This window comes from Polyergus mexicanus, unplaced genomic scaffold, assembly GCF_030449975.1.
Source record: "Polyergus mexicanus isolate NDT 795.1 unplaced genomic scaffold, iyPolMexi1.0 SCAF_7, whole genome shotgun sequence".
Taxonomy (NCBI): domain Eukaryota; kingdom Metazoa; phylum Arthropoda; class Insecta; order Hymenoptera; family Formicidae; genus Polyergus; species Polyergus mexicanus.
In genome coordinates this window covers 8,689,728-8,710,957 of record NW_027223327.1, presented here as the reverse complement: position 1 = coordinate 8,710,957, position 21,230 = coordinate 8,689,728, and the positions used below count along the sequence as shown (strand labels likewise).

General features: G+C 38.8%; 2 protein-coding genes across 3 annotated transcripts in view; both read right to left on the bottom strand.

The window, feature by feature from the left end:
* Msi (RNA-binding protein musashi) overlaps window positions 1–18,074 on the bottom strand; it is a 107,536-nt gene extending 89,462 nt beyond the window's left edge. Inside the window, exon 1 of one of the 2 annotated variants that reach the window (XM_070299311.1) lies at window positions 17,419–18,074. The gene's annotated coding sequence lies outside the window, so the exon portion shown is untranslated. The remainder of the gene's footprint in view (window positions 1–17,418) is intronic. The other variant, XM_070299307.1, reaches the window with a different exon arrangement.
* A 958-nt stretch (window positions 18,075–19,032) lies between these two features.
* Window positions 19,033–20,489, bottom strand: Prosalpha2 (proteasome alpha2 subunit). The gene is made up of 3 exons (XM_070298816.1): window positions 20,379–20,489; window positions 19,639–19,971; window positions 19,033–19,472 (listed from the first exon to the last, which is right to left on the bottom strand). The coding sequence occupies exons 1-3, from the start codon at window positions 20,417–20,419 to the stop codon at window positions 19,142–19,144; spliced, it is 705 nt and encodes a 234-aa protein (XP_070154917.1). The 5' UTR covers window positions 20,420–20,489; the 3' UTR covers window positions 19,033–19,141.
* Window positions 20,490–21,230: the final 741 nt, after the last annotated feature.

The following is a 21,230-nucleotide window of genomic DNA, read 5'->3' as shown; positions in this document are numbered from 1 at the left end:
AAGAAAGAAAGAAAGAACGGCGAGAGTGGCCGCGAAACTGGCGAAAGAAGAGAGAAGAACAAACGAGTATTTTCGCCCGATTTCACGAACATTATTAGAGCGACGAGAAAATCGGTCTCTGTCGGATAAAGTCGTTTTTTCCTCTCAGGCATAATAACTATTGAAAATACGCTTCTCTCGATATTATATTAATTCTTACAAAAAAAAAAAAAAAAATCCTACAAAGGATAGACTCTATAAATTTTACAATCTTTTATCTATATATATATTTCAGGCTTTTAATCAGCTTTTTTTTTTCTTTTTTTGCAGTAAACGTTCCGTAATAAAATAACAAGTTAAGGGATTATTACAGCGTGATTTTTTTTTGTATAACGATATTTGCGAAATTTTTGAACACGTATCCGACGATTGATTGGGTTTCGACAATGTCTAGTGTCTTCGATTAATTTTATCGACTAATCATTTGGCATAACGCACGGTTTCCCTAATAGATAGATCGAGAGATTTATATCGGCCAGTTATATACCAAAATTAATCTAGCGAAAAGCTGAGACCTGTGGCAAAGGATCCCGCTTCCGGCGCGGTTAATATAAGTCGCGGCCTCCCGCGCCGCGGAAAAACGAGCACCTGCGGCTACGTCGAGAAATTCCGTCGAGATGGAATTGGATCTGGATGCGAGTGCTGCATATTCAGGCGTGTACATATAGCTACCTACCTGTTTACCTATCTCGATATATATTTAATTTCATGGTCACCAGCACCGAAAGTTGTGCAAAACGCATTACAGGAATATAATTTTGTATTTTTGTTTTGTTTTAAAAGACAATTTTAATACAAATATTTATTAATTTATTTCTCACCTTTTTGATAATTTTCGTAAATGCAACTTTTGCGTTTCACACATTGTTATTGTCTAAAGTTTACGATAACGCGCAATTTTTTAAAATTTAAATTAAACTATCTAAATGTACCTACAATATACAATGCAAAATTGATTAAAATAATTTTCTATTCTTTTATCAACGTGAATATTATTTTTAATTTGAAAATGAGACAGTGACTATTGTATCTAATTATCGGAATGACGTCTTCTCTCTGTAAAAAGAAATTACGAGCGCCGCTCTTATTCGAAGTTGCGGTCTCCTATATGACAGATTATTCCATTTAACGGCGCAGAATAATCTTCGTTTCCACCTCGATCATTGTGGACATTAAAATTCGTTTAAATTTCATCGATATCCCCCATAAAACGCGACATTCCGGGAAGAAATGATCGTCCTGGATGATATAATTTATTTGAATGTCAGAGTAATTTATCCGAATGATCTTTTGGCCGATGCTCTTCTAAGAGAAAATTCCCGTTCACATTTTTTAACAAATCGCAGGCAAAATAAAAGAAGCGCTCGCTTCGTACCATTATGTTTCGTTTTGTAAAAAAAATTAAACGCCCGGAGAATGCTAAAATGTAAAATGCAAAACCCCATGAACAAGAGATAAAATTTTGATCCGCTACTTATGCAATATTTGTCGAAGCAAGCCGAATCACCTCGAGGGAAAAATAGTAAAACTATTATTTCTATTCGAAAATATCCGCTGACCCGTATTCTCACCCGCGAAGTCAACCGCAAATTGGCTAGTGGCTTTTCGCGTTTTTCCGTCAGTCGATATTGGTTTCTCTCAATCTCTCTCGCTCTCCCCCCCCCCTCTCTCTCTCTCTCACTCTCTCTCTCTCTCTCCCCTTCTCTCACTTTTCTTGCGATATTTCATACCGCAACGCCCTAACGACCGTCTTTGACCATGTGTCCAATATCCGTGGACGGGTGGAATGACGGGTAACAAAGGAAAGAAAGGAAAGAAAAAGGAAGGCCTGAGCTTGACGGCTTCTCGCACGGTTGATTGAGCCGGATAGCTTGTACGATTTAACGGATGACACAAAAATTATCGTCGCTTTTCCCAACCGCGTGGCTCATTGTTACCAGAAGGCCGAATTTATCGGTCGGATCGAATCGGTCGCTCGATCGGGATAGCTGCATCAAGGTAAATAGATGGATGCATTCTCGTACTATAGTGAAGAGACTTCGATTTTCGATGCGCTTGACGCTCGTTAGCTCTCTCTCTCTCTCTCTCTCCTTTCTCCTACGAGGTAACAAATATTTTTCGATTCTGTCGTAATCTGCTTACGGTTAACGTCGTTTCGCTCGTCCGCTTCGAACAAAGCTTTGTAAAATAGAACGTTACACGCGTTTATTGCGAATGTAAATGTTTCCATTCGGAGCGCACGCGTTAATTATTAAATTCTTCGGCGAATAGAAATCATTGTGGAATTTCACGCGAAATTACGGAACGAAATTGCGTGGCTCACGACAGCGAGATGTTTCGGCCGCGTCACTTGTCACACGATTCAGGGACATGTTCATGTTCATGCGTGCTGGAAAAGCTAAGTATTTTTTTGATTTTTGTTTTTCTCGAAATGAAGGACTCTGTTAGGTCCAAGCGCACATACTATATAGATTGGAACTATGCCAGAAACAAATAACCCGGGTCCCGCGCGCAATAGCTTTGTAACGTGAGTGATTTTCGGTATTGGAGAACATTGTACATGCCTCTTTTGGCCGCCCGCGGCCCTCAGCGAACCCTACAAGTCCCTACGAGCTTCGCTATGGTACGCTACACGTACGTACGTTCCCTCCCAAAGTTGCGACAGCAGCATGCAAATTGCGTTCCCCGCCGTGGCAAACGTATGACAACGCGCGCACGAATTGTTCGCGAGTGGCTTTTATGAATAGCCCAATAATTGAAACAATGATTCATTACGGAATAAGAATCGATTAGTTATAATCGCGGATGAAACTGACGTGGGAAAATTTTCGATCGAGCCGATTTCGCAATATAATATACAGAAAAAAATATATTGCAACATTTATTATAAAGCTGGAATGAAACGACATCTAAATATTGAATAATTTTATAATACTCCTTTGCAAAAATAAAATATAATATTATTGAATAAAAATATCGTGACTTCTCTTGTATATTAGCATGTTGTATAATTACATAAATTATATTGTAATTTTCATCATTTTCTATTATATATTTGTATTTTTACCATACTTTCCCCGTGATATCGTTTCAATGTTTATGTTTTTGTAAGAAATATGAAAGACACTCGATAGCGTTAATTCGATCGCGTCAAAATTTTCCGCCACTATCCCATCCTATAATTGTTTCTATATACCAATGTAATAGAATGTTTCTTGAACACAAATGTGTATTTATACATATATAAAAAAGCAAAATATTTTTGACATTTTTAGTATTTTCTAAAATTGAATCAATCATATCTACAAATGTATTCTCTGCCAGAAACTATGCAATTTTGATGAAAAAACGAGAAATACGATATTTTTAGTGTATGAAAAACTATCACGGATATTCTCTAATAGAAAAGGAAACAGTAATAGATATAATTTCACAGTCTTTTGTAATTCGCCGTTTTATCCGACGCGGCCAATAAAGAATCACCAAAAATTCTACATTCGCCGAATGGATTCGAAAGTGCTGGGAGAGACTAGAAGAGGCGAAACCGTGCCTAATCTGCAAGCATGATAATGGCAAGCGTGTTAAAGGCGAGAGCCATTCCCGTGAAAACTCACGAAGTGCAAACAGAGATCAGTTACGTCGGTATCTAACTATTCTTTATGAACGATGAAGAGTGCAAAAAACAAGAAGAAGAAGAAGAAGAAGAAGATGTGGAGTATGAGAGGAAGAGGACGAGAAAAGGGGGAAAAGAGGAGAAAGGGCAAAGCTTTTCGTCGTCCGCCGAAAAGCTTGGTGAAATTGCTCGTAAAAATCGACTGTTTCGTCGCGTCAAAATTTATGTACACCTATGCGATACTCCTTTTACGAGCGTCAAATTTTACGGCATCTATGCGACGCGTTATAGAATGCGAACACGTATCTATAGAGACTGGATGGAAAATGTAATTCCTTGCAAGATACCTTGATTGAAAACTTGACTGAAAAGCTGACGAGCGGACTATCGCGCTAACGTGATGATGATTCATTCGAACGCGGCATTGCGTAACATATATATATATATATATAGCTGGCTCGAATACGATGTTCGGAAATTTTTTTCATCTGCGATAAAAATATTAGCACAGTCGTATTACAAGCATAATATTCGTTTGAGATATTTGTGCGCTCGAGAAAATATATCTGTGTGACATAAACAGTTATCAAAATGTCTGCTTAAATCTTATGAAAAAGTTTCCTGATCTTGCGGATATTTTTGTTCAAAATTCCAGATAAAGGAAAGATTTTAAAATTATTTCGCTGTAACTTTTCCGTTAGAGTACTATTTACAATATAAGAGCGAAATTATCACGAGAAAATTTTTTTAAAAATTTCCCTAGTCCCAATAAAATTCCATGAGAGTTTCCTGATTTTTCCAGGTACGAAATAAATTATTGAAAATTCCAGGCTTTCGATGATGTTTCCAAAGAATAGACATCCTGGTTACTCCGTGCAGAACTTGAAAAATAATTCGCGAGTGGAATGTTCCGAGTGGTGGGCCGTATTTCGGGTCAGGCATCTCAAAGAGATGCGAGGAACGCTGGTTTTGCGATTCCCCGAACGTAGCAATTTCTCGCGGCAATTCTGCGAAATTGCGCCACGTGACGTGTGTTCTCCCCCTTTTTCCTCTTCTTTAATGCATCGCGCGGTGAGATACGACGTAGTACCGGTCGAGGACCCCGGCCGGAAGGAAAAAAAGTACCGTGTAAAGAGTCTTTGTGGATGACGTAATAAAATCTTCCTGTCTCCTCGAGTATAATGAGGGTGACGTTCCGGGACTACGGGGTAAGAAAGGACGAGAGACGAGGATGACGCGACCGAGAATTAGATTTAGCCTCGCGCTTTCCCTCCTCCCTCTGAACTGGAGATAAAGGACCGACCCGGAGTGGGGAGGGGTTTTATCTCCTCGCGTGATTAAGCCGCGAGGTAGTATATCATCGATTATATTCTCGTTAGACTAAGTAGTCTAACGGGCGGGTTTAACCCCCGTCGCCTCCCCCGCGCGCAGATGCAGACGGAACCCGAGCGGAGATTCGCCTTTTCCCGCGCGTGTTCACGCGGAAAGATACGCGTCTCTTCTTCTTCGCGCTCGCACCCTTCGAACGGGCTGGCTGCATATCATATCTCCATTTACGGTAATACGGTGGGGATAATCGATAACCGAGAAACTCGAGACGGTATTTATTTACTCGTTTATTACGACGCGTCCCATTCCCATCCCCGAGGAAAAGACTATAACTCTTTTCTCGGTCCTCTATCAACGTTAAAAATTGATATTAAACAGTCTGCCCCGTAACATTTAAAATAATGTCCGCTGAAATGTAACTAAATTTTTTAAGCCCCGAAATAATGCCAGGTATTTAATAATTTTTTTAATAAATATATGTGAACGTGTGAAATTAGTTTTTTTTTTGTCAAGTTTTTCACCTAAAAATATATATATTTTTTTTTAACACGCGAGATCAAATTCATCCGTTGACAGTAACGTTGATGAAATTTTGCTCGTGTACGTGTCACGGAAGCCGATTGAATTTTACGCGAGTTAAGATTTGGCCGATGAGGACACGTCGCAGGAAATCAAAGAGAAAGAATCGCGGGAGATCCCCGGAGAACCCTTCGAGATTTAAGCACTTTGCTTCTCCCCCAATGCATACGGTACTTATGGAACCCATGGCTCAGCGTTTTCATCGCCAGCCATTACTTTTTCAAAACTGGAGAATCCTTCAACGCGGTGAATAACGAGTGATGCAGTTGACATATTAATGTCTCGACTGACTAAAATATTAATATCGTATTAGAATTTTAAGAATTTTTCGTAAAACCAATATAATAATTGTAAGTGGTTTTAATCGGCACGTCAATTATCCGCAAGTTTATTTCACATTTCTTATAATATTCGAGATCTAAAGCGAAGAAAGATTTCGCTTTCTACTTGCAACGGATACTTAATAATTTTTCACAGACAAGTCGAGGTGAAAAACAAGGGAAACTTTTCAATCTGTACGCAAAATATTTTTTATCGCTCGTGATACAACCGGCATCGTTTATCCGTCTTCGCAGAGAGACGAAGTCGCGTCGAGACAAGTTTCCCAACTGGATTAGCCGCGAGACGGATTAAGCGTGGCGAAGTCTATTGTATGACAAGATTTACCAAACTCCGCGAGAATGGCAGAACCATCCGCTAAGAACCGGAAAGAACCGTAGGAGGAGCAAAATTCATCGCGATATTCACACGCGACGATTAAAACTGCGCTTTGTCATTTATTATGTCTATCATGTATATAATAATGATAGAAAATATTAATCATCAATATTGATTTTTGAGTTTGAATAAAAAAATCGTCTTTTGGAAAAGATTTTTACTATTTTTCCCAGCAATATATAATTTTATGCTAATGAATTCTACTAAAAAAAAATACACATCTCCGTCGCAAAAGGATCATTTATATTCCTCTCGTATAAATTTGTTAGGCAAATTCTATCTTACATCAGTTTATTTAGAAAGACAATATCTCCTGCAAAATTCTGTTCCGTAAAGATACGACCTTTTCGATACATTCGTTAGAGACATTCTTGAATCATATTGAATCGTATAACGGAATGCGGAGGACGCCTTCAAGATAAATCGGGTGACGAGAACAGAGCGAGTACTCGATGAAAGAGACGACCGTGAAGGCAGAAGAGGGTTCGCGGTGCTTCGTATAAATTCTCCTTCTGTTGCTTTTTCTGTCATCGAGCGGACATCGAACGCGAAAGGGGCGGCGATAAACTTCACAAACAGATCGCACGCACGATCATTTGTGATATACACTCGTAGTAGCGGCGCCAATAAACGCGATACGACCGAAAATTGATGTCTACGATATTACGTATTGTAATTCTGCGCGCTTATCAAAGCGATCGGAGCGACAGCTCGTCAAGCGAAATTAATTATTTGTCAAATTCGTTAGATAACGCGATCACCGATCGCAATTTTGTATCCATATTACCAGCGTCATTACCATAAATCGGAGATAATGTCAATCGCTTGTCGCTATCACGATTGTAGCGATTTATCTGAAATTTTTACGAGTTCTATATATCGAGCGTGATGGCGCGTGATCGACACGTATCACGGATATGTTTACGACATGACAGTTTTGCGCTAAAAACATCTACGTTCGTAACTTTATTTCTACTCTTAACTCCACTGGCTCGAAAATTTTTCATCAAGTCGTAAGCTTTGACAGCTTGACTTTGCCTAATACGTTCCATCGGTTGATCGTAAAGAGAGACGATTATTTTTTTTCTTCCCGTGTATATGAGAACACGTAAACTTTATATCTCGAACACGGCCAACTGATACTTCGATACAACGATATTTAGAAATGCTCGGCTTAATAATGAAGGCATTCAGTAAATTTTCACCGTATTTATTACGAGATGCAGTATCATGTATGAATAGAAATTTAATGCAGTCTGGAATAACGGAATATATTCTCGCAATTAAATAGCTAATTAGCTCGAAATGGAAATTCTAATCGAGCTCGCTTATATTAAAACCCGAATGTATAAAGAGTAAAATTTAGGCAGATGCGACTTAACTCGGTGAAGCTGAAGCTGGGATATTTTTCAACAATCGAAGTCAGTTCGTGGACCGTTATATAATCGCGCGTGTAACCGCCGGGTACTTTTAATAACATTTTTCCCTAGATATGGAGCCCCTTCTCTCTCTCTCTCTCTCTCTCTCTCTCTCTCTCTCTCTCTCTCTCTCTCTCTCTCTCTCTTTCAACTCCTCCCTTCCGTTCCCTCACAACGCTTCCCACTTTTTACATATTTTCGCAACGGCTCTGGAATTTTTATGAAAGTAAGTCGAAGGGCTTTATATACGGCTTTTTTCGTACGATAAATTGTTATATTAATTACAAGGGTGTGTATATCGATCTCCACGCCCCGATTTGTTTTCCTCGCGAAAAGGAGAGAGCGAAATCGCCGGACGTTTCGCGTGATCGATGACTCGTTGCCTTTCGGAGCATTTTACAATTTTCATGGTACTTTCGCTCTTGCATAAATAAAACGCGACGATAAATGCCAATTAATTTACCGCTAATACGCTATCGCGAAGATATGGAAATTATAGGTAATATCATTTACCGCGACACGACAAGCTCAATCGACATCGGCGATGCCGACCGATGAACACTTTGCTGCCGCAAGTTTGCGCGTAAGCTGAATTTGCCAAGCTGATTACGCGCCGATTACGCTAATCTCGCACGCTAATCTCCTCCGCGCGAAATTGCACGTCGCGCGCGCATCGATCGCGAAAAAGCGAGTATACGATTATTTCCACCGCTATAATACGCGATTTCTCTCGACGATGATTCGTTGATACGCATCATCGAGACTGTTCGTTGCATCGACGAGGAAGGGATAGATAAATCGGGATGAGGGAGAAGGATATTGTGGGAGTGTATCCGACGCTAGAAAGGAAACTTGGTGATTCTCAATTTGCGAAGCTTATAGAGTTCTATCCGCGAGAGTAGCGGCCAAAGACACCTGGGTACTCGTCGGTAAACGGTGGAAACTTTGTCCAACTTCCGCTCTGTGTACTCAACAAGAACAATCGAGACGCATAATATCTACGTTAGCGAATACGCGGAGTGTATTTCTCAAAAATGCGCGGAAGACGGTAAACTCGGAAAATCGCGAGGAATTTATCGGCAAGAGTTGCCGCGTTGTGAGTTATTCGCCGCGAGCAACGCCGTAAATGCATCGAGGAAGAGAGAGAAGGAAATTCTCTACCAAATCCGCTATAGTATATCACGACGATGGAGCTCTCTGAACGTGTATTTTATCGATGTAACTCAATATATATATATACACGGTGTGTTACTCGCGTCGCTGCGTCAAAGTAAACTCTACCCGTCCAAGAAGTATGTACCAACTACGTACTTGACACGCTGTATATCCCGTGTTTTAACGTCAAACAAGCTTGTCTTGATTCTCGCGGCCTGAGTCCTCACCCGGCCAAAAGTGTTAAGAGACAGTAAACTCTCTTGTACGTTGTTGCAGTTTATATACAACATGATAAACTTACGACGAACCGTCTCTCTCGGATCCTTTTACGTCGGATCTCGCTGGATTTCATCCTCGTTCGCAGGTCCTTCCGCTTCTTCCTCTCCTCGATTTCTCCAGATCCTCCTACGCGATTCATTGTTTCCGTTCCACTCGACGCCTCTTCCCTTTTCGTTTCATCGTTACGTTTTATACCAACATTACGTCGCAGGCATAGCTTACGCGTATACACGACGAGCGAGTCACGCGCCGCTATTTTTCCCCGAAACGCGTATCTTTGCGGCTTCCTCGTTTGGCGCCATGAGCGAAACGCCTGGAAATAAGTCCATGTGGATACGTCCTGGGCGACGCCGTAACTCACGATTTCGCGAGGATTCGCGGATCGGTAAGCCCCGATAAGATCCGCCCCGGTAATACTCTGGAGGATCGAACGCGAGAAGGGAATATACGTGTAAAACCATATGTGGGACAAGTCGGAGTGCGCGCTATCGGAGGATTTGAACACTCCCACATACTCCTCGTACACTATATCGAGGTCTACCCTCTTCTTATTTTTCTTCTTTCTTTCTCTTTATATATATATATATCCCTCTCTCTCTCTCTCTCTTTCTCTCTCTTAGTAACGCGACAGCTCCTTTCGTTGGTTTCGTTCGCGCTGTTTCCAGATGCTACCGGCTTCCCACCTTCCGTAACAGACTGACGTTCGTCGCGAATAAGATGCAATCAAAACAAGAAATCGGGAAAATTCTATGATACCGAGAGGAAATATCGCGCGCGTTGCCTCGTCGTAAAAGATATATCTCCTGAATGCATAGTTATTTACGGCGCACTATACGTATCGACAAAACGCGATGTTAATAAGAAATTTTGACGTATTGACAAGAACACTGCTATCGAATTTTCTTCCTTCTTTTTACATGACATATCGCTACTATCGTATTCTTTCTGCTTTTTGCGTAGAAAAAAGTTTTCTCGAAAGTAGACCTTTTACATTAATTATTATTAAAATTAAAATTAAATTAAAATTATTTTTAATAAAATGAATGCGATAGTCGCAATAGATTAAAAAATATAAATCGGATTATAAAAAATGTGGGACGACGACGCAATTTGCCAAATTCATTCGGCAACGAGAGCGGGATATGGTGACTGATTAAGAATGCCCGCGAAGTGCCCGCCATAAAGACTGCTGAGGAAAATTAATCTCACACGCGCGCCACGATGGGGAAAGGAAACTCGACTCAATTACGAGGGTCAAGCCCCATAAGGGATGATCGGATGGTGTATATGTCACGATCGAGTCCGCCTGCAAATTGTTCCCCGCTAATTGAATCTTCTTTCTTATTCCCGGCGCAATTCGGCCGAAAAACTTTCGACTAACACCATGCGAGATATTTCGCGGCTAACTTGAAAAATGAAAAATCTTTATCATATCGAAAGCAAATTCATCGATCAACGCGACAATAAATTCTATTTCCATTCAAACGGAAGAACATTGATTATTTAAGTTTGATAAAATATATATATTTTTTTTTATACGATTTTAAACACGCGTTGATTCTATTTGAAATGTCAATATGATATTGCATGTGATCTCAGTCCATTTAATTTATTATTCTCTCGCGAAAAAAAAAACCAAATAAATAATGATACAATAATACGGTACGGTAATATTGTATTGTATCCAATTTAATCGTATCGTTTTCAATTTAATCTACACTCGTCTGTAGATATCGGCAAACTCGTTAACGAATATACGGAAATGCAAAAAAAGACAAGACGTAATTGGTGTGTTGGGTTGTTTTGCTACATTTATGGAAAGCGTCCGGGTTATCGTTAAGGAAGCAAGGTGCACGAGAGGCAGATGGTTTTAACGACAGCTCGAGTTACTAAAGGGTTTGAGTTTTAGCGTCGTCAACCTTTCGCCCTGTCGCATCATCGTGCGCGGGCTCTCTAAACGATAACGTATCCAACTAATCGCTCTTACGCGACTATATCGTATCTCGTGTGAAAAGCAGATAATGCACCGATGCCACGTAATGCAACGGCATGCAGAATTAACCGAATACAATGTCGTATCTTGCCTAATATATTCGAATTCTGTGCTTTTATCGGTGACAGAGATATTAATCTTTTGTATTATTATTAATAGGAAATCAAGAAATATGAGTAATTAATAATAGGAAATTTATTCAGTTCGAAGTAGGAATTTATTTTAGGACTTGATTTGACACGAAATTTTAGCAAAGAGATGACCTTAATTTTCAAATATATCGCTGTATGTATGCTAATTCTGGAGCACGTTCTATATAAAAATCCAAAATATATTTCTTGACTTACGCGTTTCATCGAAAATTTATTTTCATAATTGAAGATTAAATAGATGCATATGTGTAGAGGAAAAAAAAAAAGAAACATTCGCAATGTGCTATCCGAAATTATGCGTAAACGGCGTTTTACTCACGCTTTTAACACGATTGCTTTATTGTAAAAAAAAAAAAAAAAGAGAGAGAGAGAGAGAAAAAAAACAAGCATTCCTATATCTGGAAACTTTTGCAATAGCCTCGTACGGCGAAATTTACCGTATCATGGATTTCCATCCCTTCATATGTGAGCATCGAAAACGCATTCTCCGCAAGCGATGCTTGGTGCTCGGTTCGAACTTTTCCGACCCGAAATACTATAATTTAGAACCGCAGAGAACAGTTTACCGGCACGCGGACTCTTTCCGTCGCTATCGGCGGAATCGATTGTGCAGTCTGAGACAGTGCTCTTTCAATTCTGATAACTGATTTTACTGGAAATATAATCGTCTTTTAAAATAACGTTACACAAATAAATGAATAACGGATTAACGCACATACTTAAATCGTCTTGCGTTTCGATTTCGCTCCTCTTTTAATATACGATCGTACAGCGTACTCGTCGATAAGGCATTAAACTGAAGCCAAGAGTCGTAACAAGATTGAATAGTGACAGGTAAATCGTTTGACAAGAGCGACAGGAGCGAGGGAGCGAACGGAAGAGAGAACGGGTTAAGGAGGGAGAGAGAAAGTGGTAGCCATTAACGTTCCTTGTAATTTGACATTAGCTGTCTGCCATCAGCAACGCTAGCTTAATTACATTCCACAATGCTCTGGCCGCTTATTGTATTCTTGGACGGAGTTATGTTTCAAACCGACGTCGCCGGCATTACGACGCGACAATGACGCGTGCGGACCCGACATACATATAGATACAAACACGGCACCTAAAGAGGAAAATTCGAACAAAATCTATATATCTAACAGACATTGAATGACAAAGTTGAATAACTCATGTTGGTTAGAACTATTTAAATGGTCTTAAGGAACACTGATCTGTCATCTTCTATTAAGCTTGTAACTGTAAGAATAGCAAAAGCTAACGATTTCTCGTTAGATTATATTATGTAATAGACAAATTTTTGGCAGCAACGCTACGTAACTTTACTCTAAGAAGTACTGTTTATAAAATAAAATAGATTATATATAATAAACAAGAGCATATATTTTAACAGATAGTATGATTATTGGAAACGTATTGTTTCATTTTATCGATATAAATAAACATTAAAAAGAAAGGGCGGGCTAATAAGAGCCGCAGCGCTCTTTAATCGATGCATACAAATAAAAAGATATTTTCAAAACAAAAAATTGATATCAAACGAAACGGCTTTTTTGAATCGGTAGAAAGTTGAATCAACGACAGATACAGAATACTATAACTTAGCTTGGTAAGTTTGATTAGAAAAATGTCACGAAAGCTTTAACTCGTCAAGCGCGTCTCGCCAAATTGCCTGATAATGTAGGAAAAGAGAAAGATGGGGATCTAGAAAAAAAAATGACACGTAGAGGAGAGAAACGGATAGATCGGATCGGCAGCGCCGTCGATCTAATTTTATCCTTGTCACGGTGGACCGAACCCGAAGAGGGAGGATTCTCTCTCCATCTCTCTCCTACACCGTGAAAAGGGAAAATCGCGCTTTTGCGCGATCTGCCCACAACGGTCCGGGATGGAAAAAGCTGCTCATTCAAGCTTGCGACGACGACAGAAAACAGAAGCGATCGACGTCATCCAGAGGCTCGTTAGGCCTCTGGAAGGCTTTGATCGCTCGGCCATCTCTCACCGAAGAGAGACAAAGAGATGCTCCGCGTGTGTACGTAGCATCATATCATTCCGTGTATCGGCGCGAGGATGTGAAACGCGAAAGTTGAAATTCGGTCAAAATTCTTTGCAAATAATTCCCTGTATAAATCTCACCTCGTTACATTTAATACAATTTAATTTTTCATCAGGCGCATATAAAGAATCATAGAGGAACTATTAAATTAATTAATCTCGTGAAAAGTAAATGACCGATTGACGAATACTTTGTCCGCGATCAAAAAGTGAATCTATTATTCGAGTTCTTATCGACTTCCTGCCAAGCCGAACGATCTCGGACATTTAGAGACAAAGCAAAATATATAAGAGACGACTAATGACTAAAAGTACACGACGCGTCACGATAAATTGCACGTTCCGTTCATCCCTTCTTTTTGTCCACGAAATCGAGAACGGTAAAAGCGCCGGATCATTTTCCGTGATCGCGCGGATGCTTTTTGCGACGCTCAGGATGATTAGGACCAGAGATAGGAGGAGTTCGAGGATGGATACGATAAACGCAAAGACCTTTCTTTCGTGTAATTTAGAGAGAAAAAAAAAAATCTCTCGCGAATTACAAATAAAGAAAAAAATGCATAGCGCGTTGTTTCGCGGTCGCGACAGATTTCTGCGAAATTGTTAGCTGGCCTCTAACTACTATTCATTTACATATCCGATATACGCGACTCTCTGAATCAAAAAAATGCAGCAATTACCTGTTACTGTATTTACGCAAATTTATTATAGACATAGCTTGAAAGAATGAGAATTGCACGGGAAAATCTCGTTTCACGCGCCTTTCTGCGTAAATTGATGAAAATATTTCAAAATTTCCCAACTCTTTATTCTATGAAATTCTTTGTGGAAAAAAAGCGATATCGCGTCCTTTCCAAAATGATCGATTCAACTGATGATACACGAGGGTATGAGGAAATCTCGTAGATGCTTACAACGTATGAGTGTGTCGGTCGTCAAAACGATACGCTTCTTTAGCCTTTTAATCGTCGTCGACGCATTTCCGCGACTACGCGATTCGCATGACCAGCATGTAATTAGCCCGTCTGTAATTTCGCCTCACATAACGCGCATAAAGACCGTGGACGAAGGGCCAGATGGTGGCCCTAAAATAAAGAAAGAGAGAGAGAGAAAGAAGAAAAAAAAAAGAAAAAAAATGCAACGAAGAATGCCGGCGGGAAAAGGAGATAGGCGTGCTGTAATTAGACGCGAGCGTACAATGTTAGAACGACGCGATTCTTTCGGCATCGCAAACCGCTAGTAATTCTCGAGCGACGGTAAATACGTTTCATTTAACGTTCGTACTGCGAATTGAAACGGTGAAATGCAGAATACAACGCGTGTCAACAATCCGTCTTCCATGCTACTCGAGTACGAAGGATTTTTTTTTTTTTTTTTCCTTACCATGTCATTTTATTATCTCCGAATCTTACTAGAGTGTCGTCTCAGGGAGGCATCCGGGGAGGAATTTCAATCACGGATAAACGATAGAGAGCGCGTCTCTCTCTCTCTCTCTCTCACGCTTCTCAGAAAAGCGTGGATCATCGAGACGAGCTGTCATTGCTCGACGAGCTTGTGATCGCCTTTCAGAATTTTTAATAAGCGATATCGACGACGTTCGCGGATTGTCGTAATAGGGACATACGTAAATCCGATTGTTTGCTCGATTTAAACATAAGAAGAGCAGGGGACGAAAAAAATAGTCGCTCGCAATGTCGGCATTAAAATTGCAAAGCGCACGGGCAGAAGATATCCATCTTTCTCCCTCTTTTACTTCTCTCCCGACGTTGTTGGTCGTGATTATCCCCGGAGATCCGCTTCGACAAGTAGCACTAAATGAAAAACCTGCCGTCTGTCGTTAAAACGCGTTTGCGTTCGCGGATGCGTTATATTAAAATCTACCATTGTTCGACAATGGCACAGGATACGCGAGACGAAGATGGAAATCGGAGGAATATTCCTTTTATATTCTCTCGCGAAATCGTTTCTCTGAGACTCGCAGAGAGGACGCCGACTCGCGATACGGATAATGAAGATCGATAAGTCGATAAAATCGAAAAGGCTGATAAACCAAACGGCGTGGACGACAGAGTTATTCGGCGAAATAAAGTTTCACTTGGAAATTTTCTTAGGAATTGCTCGAGATATATATCTCTAACGCCAGTCTCTTGAAGTGAATTGATTATAATAGTTAGGAGGAATTGTGCGAGTGACTGACTACTCGACTTCCGGCAAAAGTTACGAATACAAGAAGAAAAATGGAAGGAGTCGCGCGGAATAGAGTAGAGTCCATAATTTGTGCGAAGTCTCTCTTTCAGGTATATCTTCATATTTAAAGTAAACTTCACCAATTTTCGAGTTGTTTCCAACTCGTCGGGTATAACTCGAAATTTATATCAATATTATATCTGTCGCGTGCTCGCATATTCACGTAATGTTGAATTAAAGATTGCCAAAGACGCGCGAAAATTGAAAAATTCGAATATCTTAATAAAGAAAAAAGAATCGCGTATATAAAAAAAAAAGACGTATAAATTAAAGAAGATAGTAAATTCTAAAAGATAAAAGGCACACAAAGAGCGTCATCAGAATCACTCGGGTCGTAAAGCCATCATAATCAGGTGAAAGTAGTCTTTATAAAACCGTTATCGCAAAGAACGAGTGATTGTTTCTATCGTTAATATCTTCCGGAAGGGCTTATCTGAAATAAGATACGAAAATAGCTGAAGAAGTTACTTTTTTATCGAATATAAAATTAAAATTAATTTTTGCGCGATATATTTTGTCTCATTTCTGTGATACCTCCAATAATCTCAGCTCTTTATGATCGCGAATTTTCCGAGCCTCTCTCTCTCTCTCTCTCTCTCTCTCTCTCTTTCTCGTCCCGCGATACTTGCACCGGTTAGCGTTGGGCTTGATGAAAGATCGATGAAATTTCGCGCACCGAGTTCCGACATACCGAATCTGGATCCGAAACGGATGAGCCGTTGCGTATTTCGGATAGTATCGGCAATCGAAATTTATGGCACGCTTAGAATTGGGGACCGCATCGATCGGCGATTCCCTACCTGTCATGACGCGAGATGAGATCGATAAACAAATCTGTTGACATTTCATTTCGATCGAGAAATGTCAATCTGCTCTGCGCGAATCAATTTATTATTCATCGTAAAACATTATTTTAATATACGCTTTTATTTATTATTTTTAATTTTTATTATTATTATTATTATTGTTATTAATATTCATGACTATATTATCTTACCCAAGAGATATATACCATATAACTAATTTATCATTAATTATCGTGAAATGAATAAATAATTGCAAATACTGGTAAACTAAATTATTAATATATTCGGTACCGGTGTGTTTATATATAATAATTAATCTGAAGTTAATTAATACGTCTTTTCTCTCTATGGTATAGATAGAATTAAAATATGAAAGGGTAGGTAACGCATACATACAAGTCGCTAATCTAGCGTTAATTAATTCGCATTATTGTCGGTACACCAAGGCGTTAATTACTTTCCTCGTTCGCCTAAATATATACAATATAAAGGTGGAACATCATATATTAATTAAATAAAAAAAAAATAAAATAAAAAAAAGAAACACATAACAAAAAGCGAATGACAAAGCGTGCGCGTGTATGCGTACTAATTGAAATTCCACGAAATTACATATTATTACGGAAGGTAGTAAAAGAGAAGAGAGAATACGCGGTAAAAGTCATTTGATATTTGGCGATCAGTTTTCCCGCAACATTAATCCCCAGGGGGCAGCTAAACGGTCAATAAAAACGAACTAAACTAGCAAAATTCAGGACTTGGTTGCGACGAGAGGCTCGTCATCGTGTATAATTGACGAGTCGATGACAATCGACTATCGAATATGTGCTCCGCGACACAAGAGGCGCGTGTAGATTTAAACCTGTCCATTTCAGTTACATTTTTCTGACACTTTGTCTATCCCATCTCTCTCTCTCTCTCTTTCTCTCTCTTCCTCTCGCTATCTATTTTTTACTTCATACGTAGAAACTGTAACACATACACGCGTCTCACGAAACTGAAGGATGATCGCGCATACATATATATGATATCTTACCTGCGTGGACATTCGTCCCCAGGAGGCGCGGATTCGAGGCGAGAGGAGATCGGCGGGCAAGCCGTGCGATCAGTACGAGGGAAGCGGCGACGGGTTCATAGTAGCAGCCTGTGATGACAGCGCGCGGGATGACGCGACGACGCTGGTGGACGACGCAGACGAGCCGGTAGGCCAGACAGCCGCGCACCAACTGCAACAGTCGTAGCAGAGGCAGCGACATCCTTTCGCGATATCCCTCTGGTCCTCCTCTAATCGTGTCACTCGCGACTCGCCGATACACGCTCGATCGATATAAACGCGCACTTCCGTGTGTTGCGGTCTCGGACGCGATCGATAACTGGCAGTCGTTCGCGCTTCATTACCGACGGCGAGATTGTTGTCCAAACCCAGATAAGCACAAGAGTGATTAATTATGTTAATTAATCAAATTGCTGTCATATTGATTAATATGATTAATCATATTATCGTCATGTTACCAATAATAATATAATTGTTGGCAATATAACAGCAACCTCACACAGCCACTTTGGCTATCTGGAGAGTCTCTGGAGAATGTAACGGAAGAATGCGGCAAGTATATTATATACCAACGCGTTCTCAATTGAAATTCGACATTACGATAGACACCAGGCACTTTTGACGAGACTTATTCGCACTTTCGGACAACAGCGAGAAATGCGATTCGGAGACGACTCGCACGCGACCGTGAGACGTGAGATCCAGATTTCAGCGGGTTTCAGTTACTGGGACGATTCGAACTGAGAGATTTTTGAAGCGCCAATAGAAACGCGCGCGGGTTATTTGAAATATGGAAATAAAATGAAACGTCTTAAGAATCATTATATTTTCTCCGATTAACAATATTATAACTTTCTGAATAGTTAAAATGCTTGTACATTTTTACGGATCTTTGTATGATTTGTAAATATACGATAATCAGGGTGTGTCTACTCATATCTTGTAATAAAATTTCTTGATGGTCCAAATTATTTTTGTTTAATATTCTAGCTAGATAAAGAGATTATTTTAAAGATTTTTTGATAAATATATTTTAGTAGATATATATTATAAAAATAATTAAAATATAGCGTGAAAATTAATTGCAATAATCTATTTAATAAAATTCCAAATATTGAAGATACTATTAAAATATTAAAACGTGCAATATATAAAATTCGAAATTTATTTATTATTTCGCATATGTACTTCAAAAATTTGAAATATTTGAAAAATCACGGTATAACACGAGGGCAAAATCAAAAATAAGAAATTTACATTTCCAATATACATACAAACGTGATCTTTCTCTCTTTTTCTGATCTTTATAATTATATTGTTAAACTTTGTGTAAATTACTTAACGTTCAAGTAAACTTGTAATAATTACTAATTACTAATTTTCAGAAAAAATATAAATATTGTAAACTCTAAGTACATATATGTCGCAAATCCTTTATAAATTCAGCCTTTTTATAAAAGGCTTAGACTATTTGTAAAAAGTTAAAGATTCAATGCTATATAAAAAGATTAATCTACAATGCTCTGCAACATATATGTTTGTATTATAGTGGATAATTATTACAAAGTTCAAAATGGTTTCTATATTATTATCGAAAAAACTTGATTCTTTTTATATTTGGTGAGAATTTATTATAAGAATCTGATTTGAATGCATTAACGTTTGCAAAGTTTTACTGCCATAATACATTAAAAAGAACTTAAATTTAAGGAATATTAGCAAGATAATCTTTAACATTGGAAGGATCCAACTTTCTGAATCCGTTTGCGTCGCAAATGCCAACTTCGATATTGTCTGCAGTCATTTGACCTTCGAAACCTTCTTTCAGCGTAAGAATGGCAGTGTGAACAGCATCGTCCAGTTCTAGATCTTCGCTGTATCTCTTTTCGAGAAACGTTTTGCCGTTGATGAAATTTTTACCCATTGCAGTTGCTTTCCATGCAAAATACGTGCCGGACGGATCGCATTGGAATAGATAGGGTCTATCATTGTCCCAACCACAAATCAGAAGAGATACTCCAAAGGGCCTGACACCTCTATAAATTTACGAGTTCAAATTATCTTTTTATCATTATTCAAATTTTCTATTTTTACTTATCTAGTTAGATCTTTAACAATTAAAAGCATATGATAATTGATTAGAAATTTCAATAAATTACAAACTCTCTCTATATAGCAATCAAAAACAAAGTGACAACTCACCCAGATTGTGTATATTCTTGCATGACCATCGCGACACGCTGGACGAGCTGCGCAGTCGGAATGGGTTCCCGATAAACCAAGAGATATTGTTGTGCCATTTTTCGCGCTTGCTTTACCAACAATCTATAGTCTGGGCCCATGCCACTATAGACCATGCCAATGTGCTTCGTGATCATTTCGACCTTACTGACACTGTGCTCGTCGTAGAGGATAGATTTGTGTTTATTCTCGGTGGCGAGAACGACTCCGTTCAACGCCTTGATACCCACGCTCGGGGCACCGGCGGCTACCGCAGCCAGGGCATATTCTATCTGCACTAGTTTACCCGATGGACTGAAAAAAGATGTTTTCCTTAATCGACACGTCCATAGAATTATGCAAATGTCCAAGTATATAAATTATTATAAATAATATATAGTATTTTTAGGCATTTTGACACTTGACACAAAATTTGACGAGTCATTCCGTCATACGCGTTATCCAACACCATGCGTTTTTCAGATGAAATACATGCATAATTATTTATGTACTTATTAATAATATTGGTTAATATTAACAAGATACTATCGATTGAAGTAAAAATTCACAATAATGGAAAAATGCCGAGCGTAAAGCTAGATACAGAGGTTAGGTTATTGTTACATTTATTTCCAGCAGTATCAGTTTTTTTATTACAAGCGCAAAATGTCATTTTAAATCCTACTAACTCACATATGCAATTGTTACGTTAATATATTTACCTAAAAGTGGTTAACGAAAAACTATATCGCTCCGAAGCCATGACAATTACTTTTGCAGCAATATAGGAGCAAACAAGAAATACATCGACAAATATCAAGAAGCTTGACGCAAGGAATCGACAACTTGTGAGAATCCAACGCGAAATTTTCCTAGATGCATTTCTAGGAATAAAGCAGGGTAATTACAGAGAGAAGCCTCAGAGGAGTCACGCCGCCATTTTTCATAAGACACTTTTTCTAGATGATACAATAGCGTCAACTAGATCCATTTTAAGACCGGCGGAACTACATGGCCAGATTCACTTTTTGCTGCCATGATAAAACGATAGAATGGTGCATGTCCGTGCTAGATCCATAATTGTGGATCAAAATTGCGGAGAAATATTATGGATTTATTAATGTTTTATTAGCTCTGATGTTTTGCCATTCTAGTGCATATTACACAGCGATAATAAGTTTTATTATTGAAGTATTTTATGTACATACGCATGTGATATAAAATAAATTTTATTATAAAAGCAGTGATAGAATGTGATTAGCATAAGGTAGTGATAGAAAACGCTTCGTATATTATTGAATTCTATTCTTAAATGCGATTGTGATTACTATCGAAACACATAATCATTTTAATTAAAATAATAAGTTAAATTTTAAGTTAAATTTATTATTATATTATTAATAAGTTAAAATTTTAAGTTAAATTAAACTTTAAATCTGCAAAGTTTAATAATTCTTTTACAAAATTTAGTTTTATTAATTAGGGGAGACTGAAAAATTAGAGGGGTTCCCATAAACTTTCTGGTTCCTCTTTTAACTTTATTGAAAACTTTTAATCCTCCTTTTAACTTTTCA

Bases quoted from the DNA above. Each gene is read 5' to 3' on its own strand.
- Prosalpha2 (XM_070298816.1), bottom strand. From the start codon at position 20,419: ATGGCTTCGGAGCGATATAGTTTTTCGTTAACCACTTTTAG. The intron at 19,972-20,378 runs GTAAATATATTA...ATCTTTTTTCAG, and splicing joins TTTTCGTTAACCACTTTTAG to TCCATCGGGTAAACTAGTGC. The intron at 19,473-19,638 runs GTGAGTTGTCAC...GTAAATTTATAG, and splicing joins CAAGAATATACACAATCTGG to AGGTGTCAGGCCCTTTGGAG.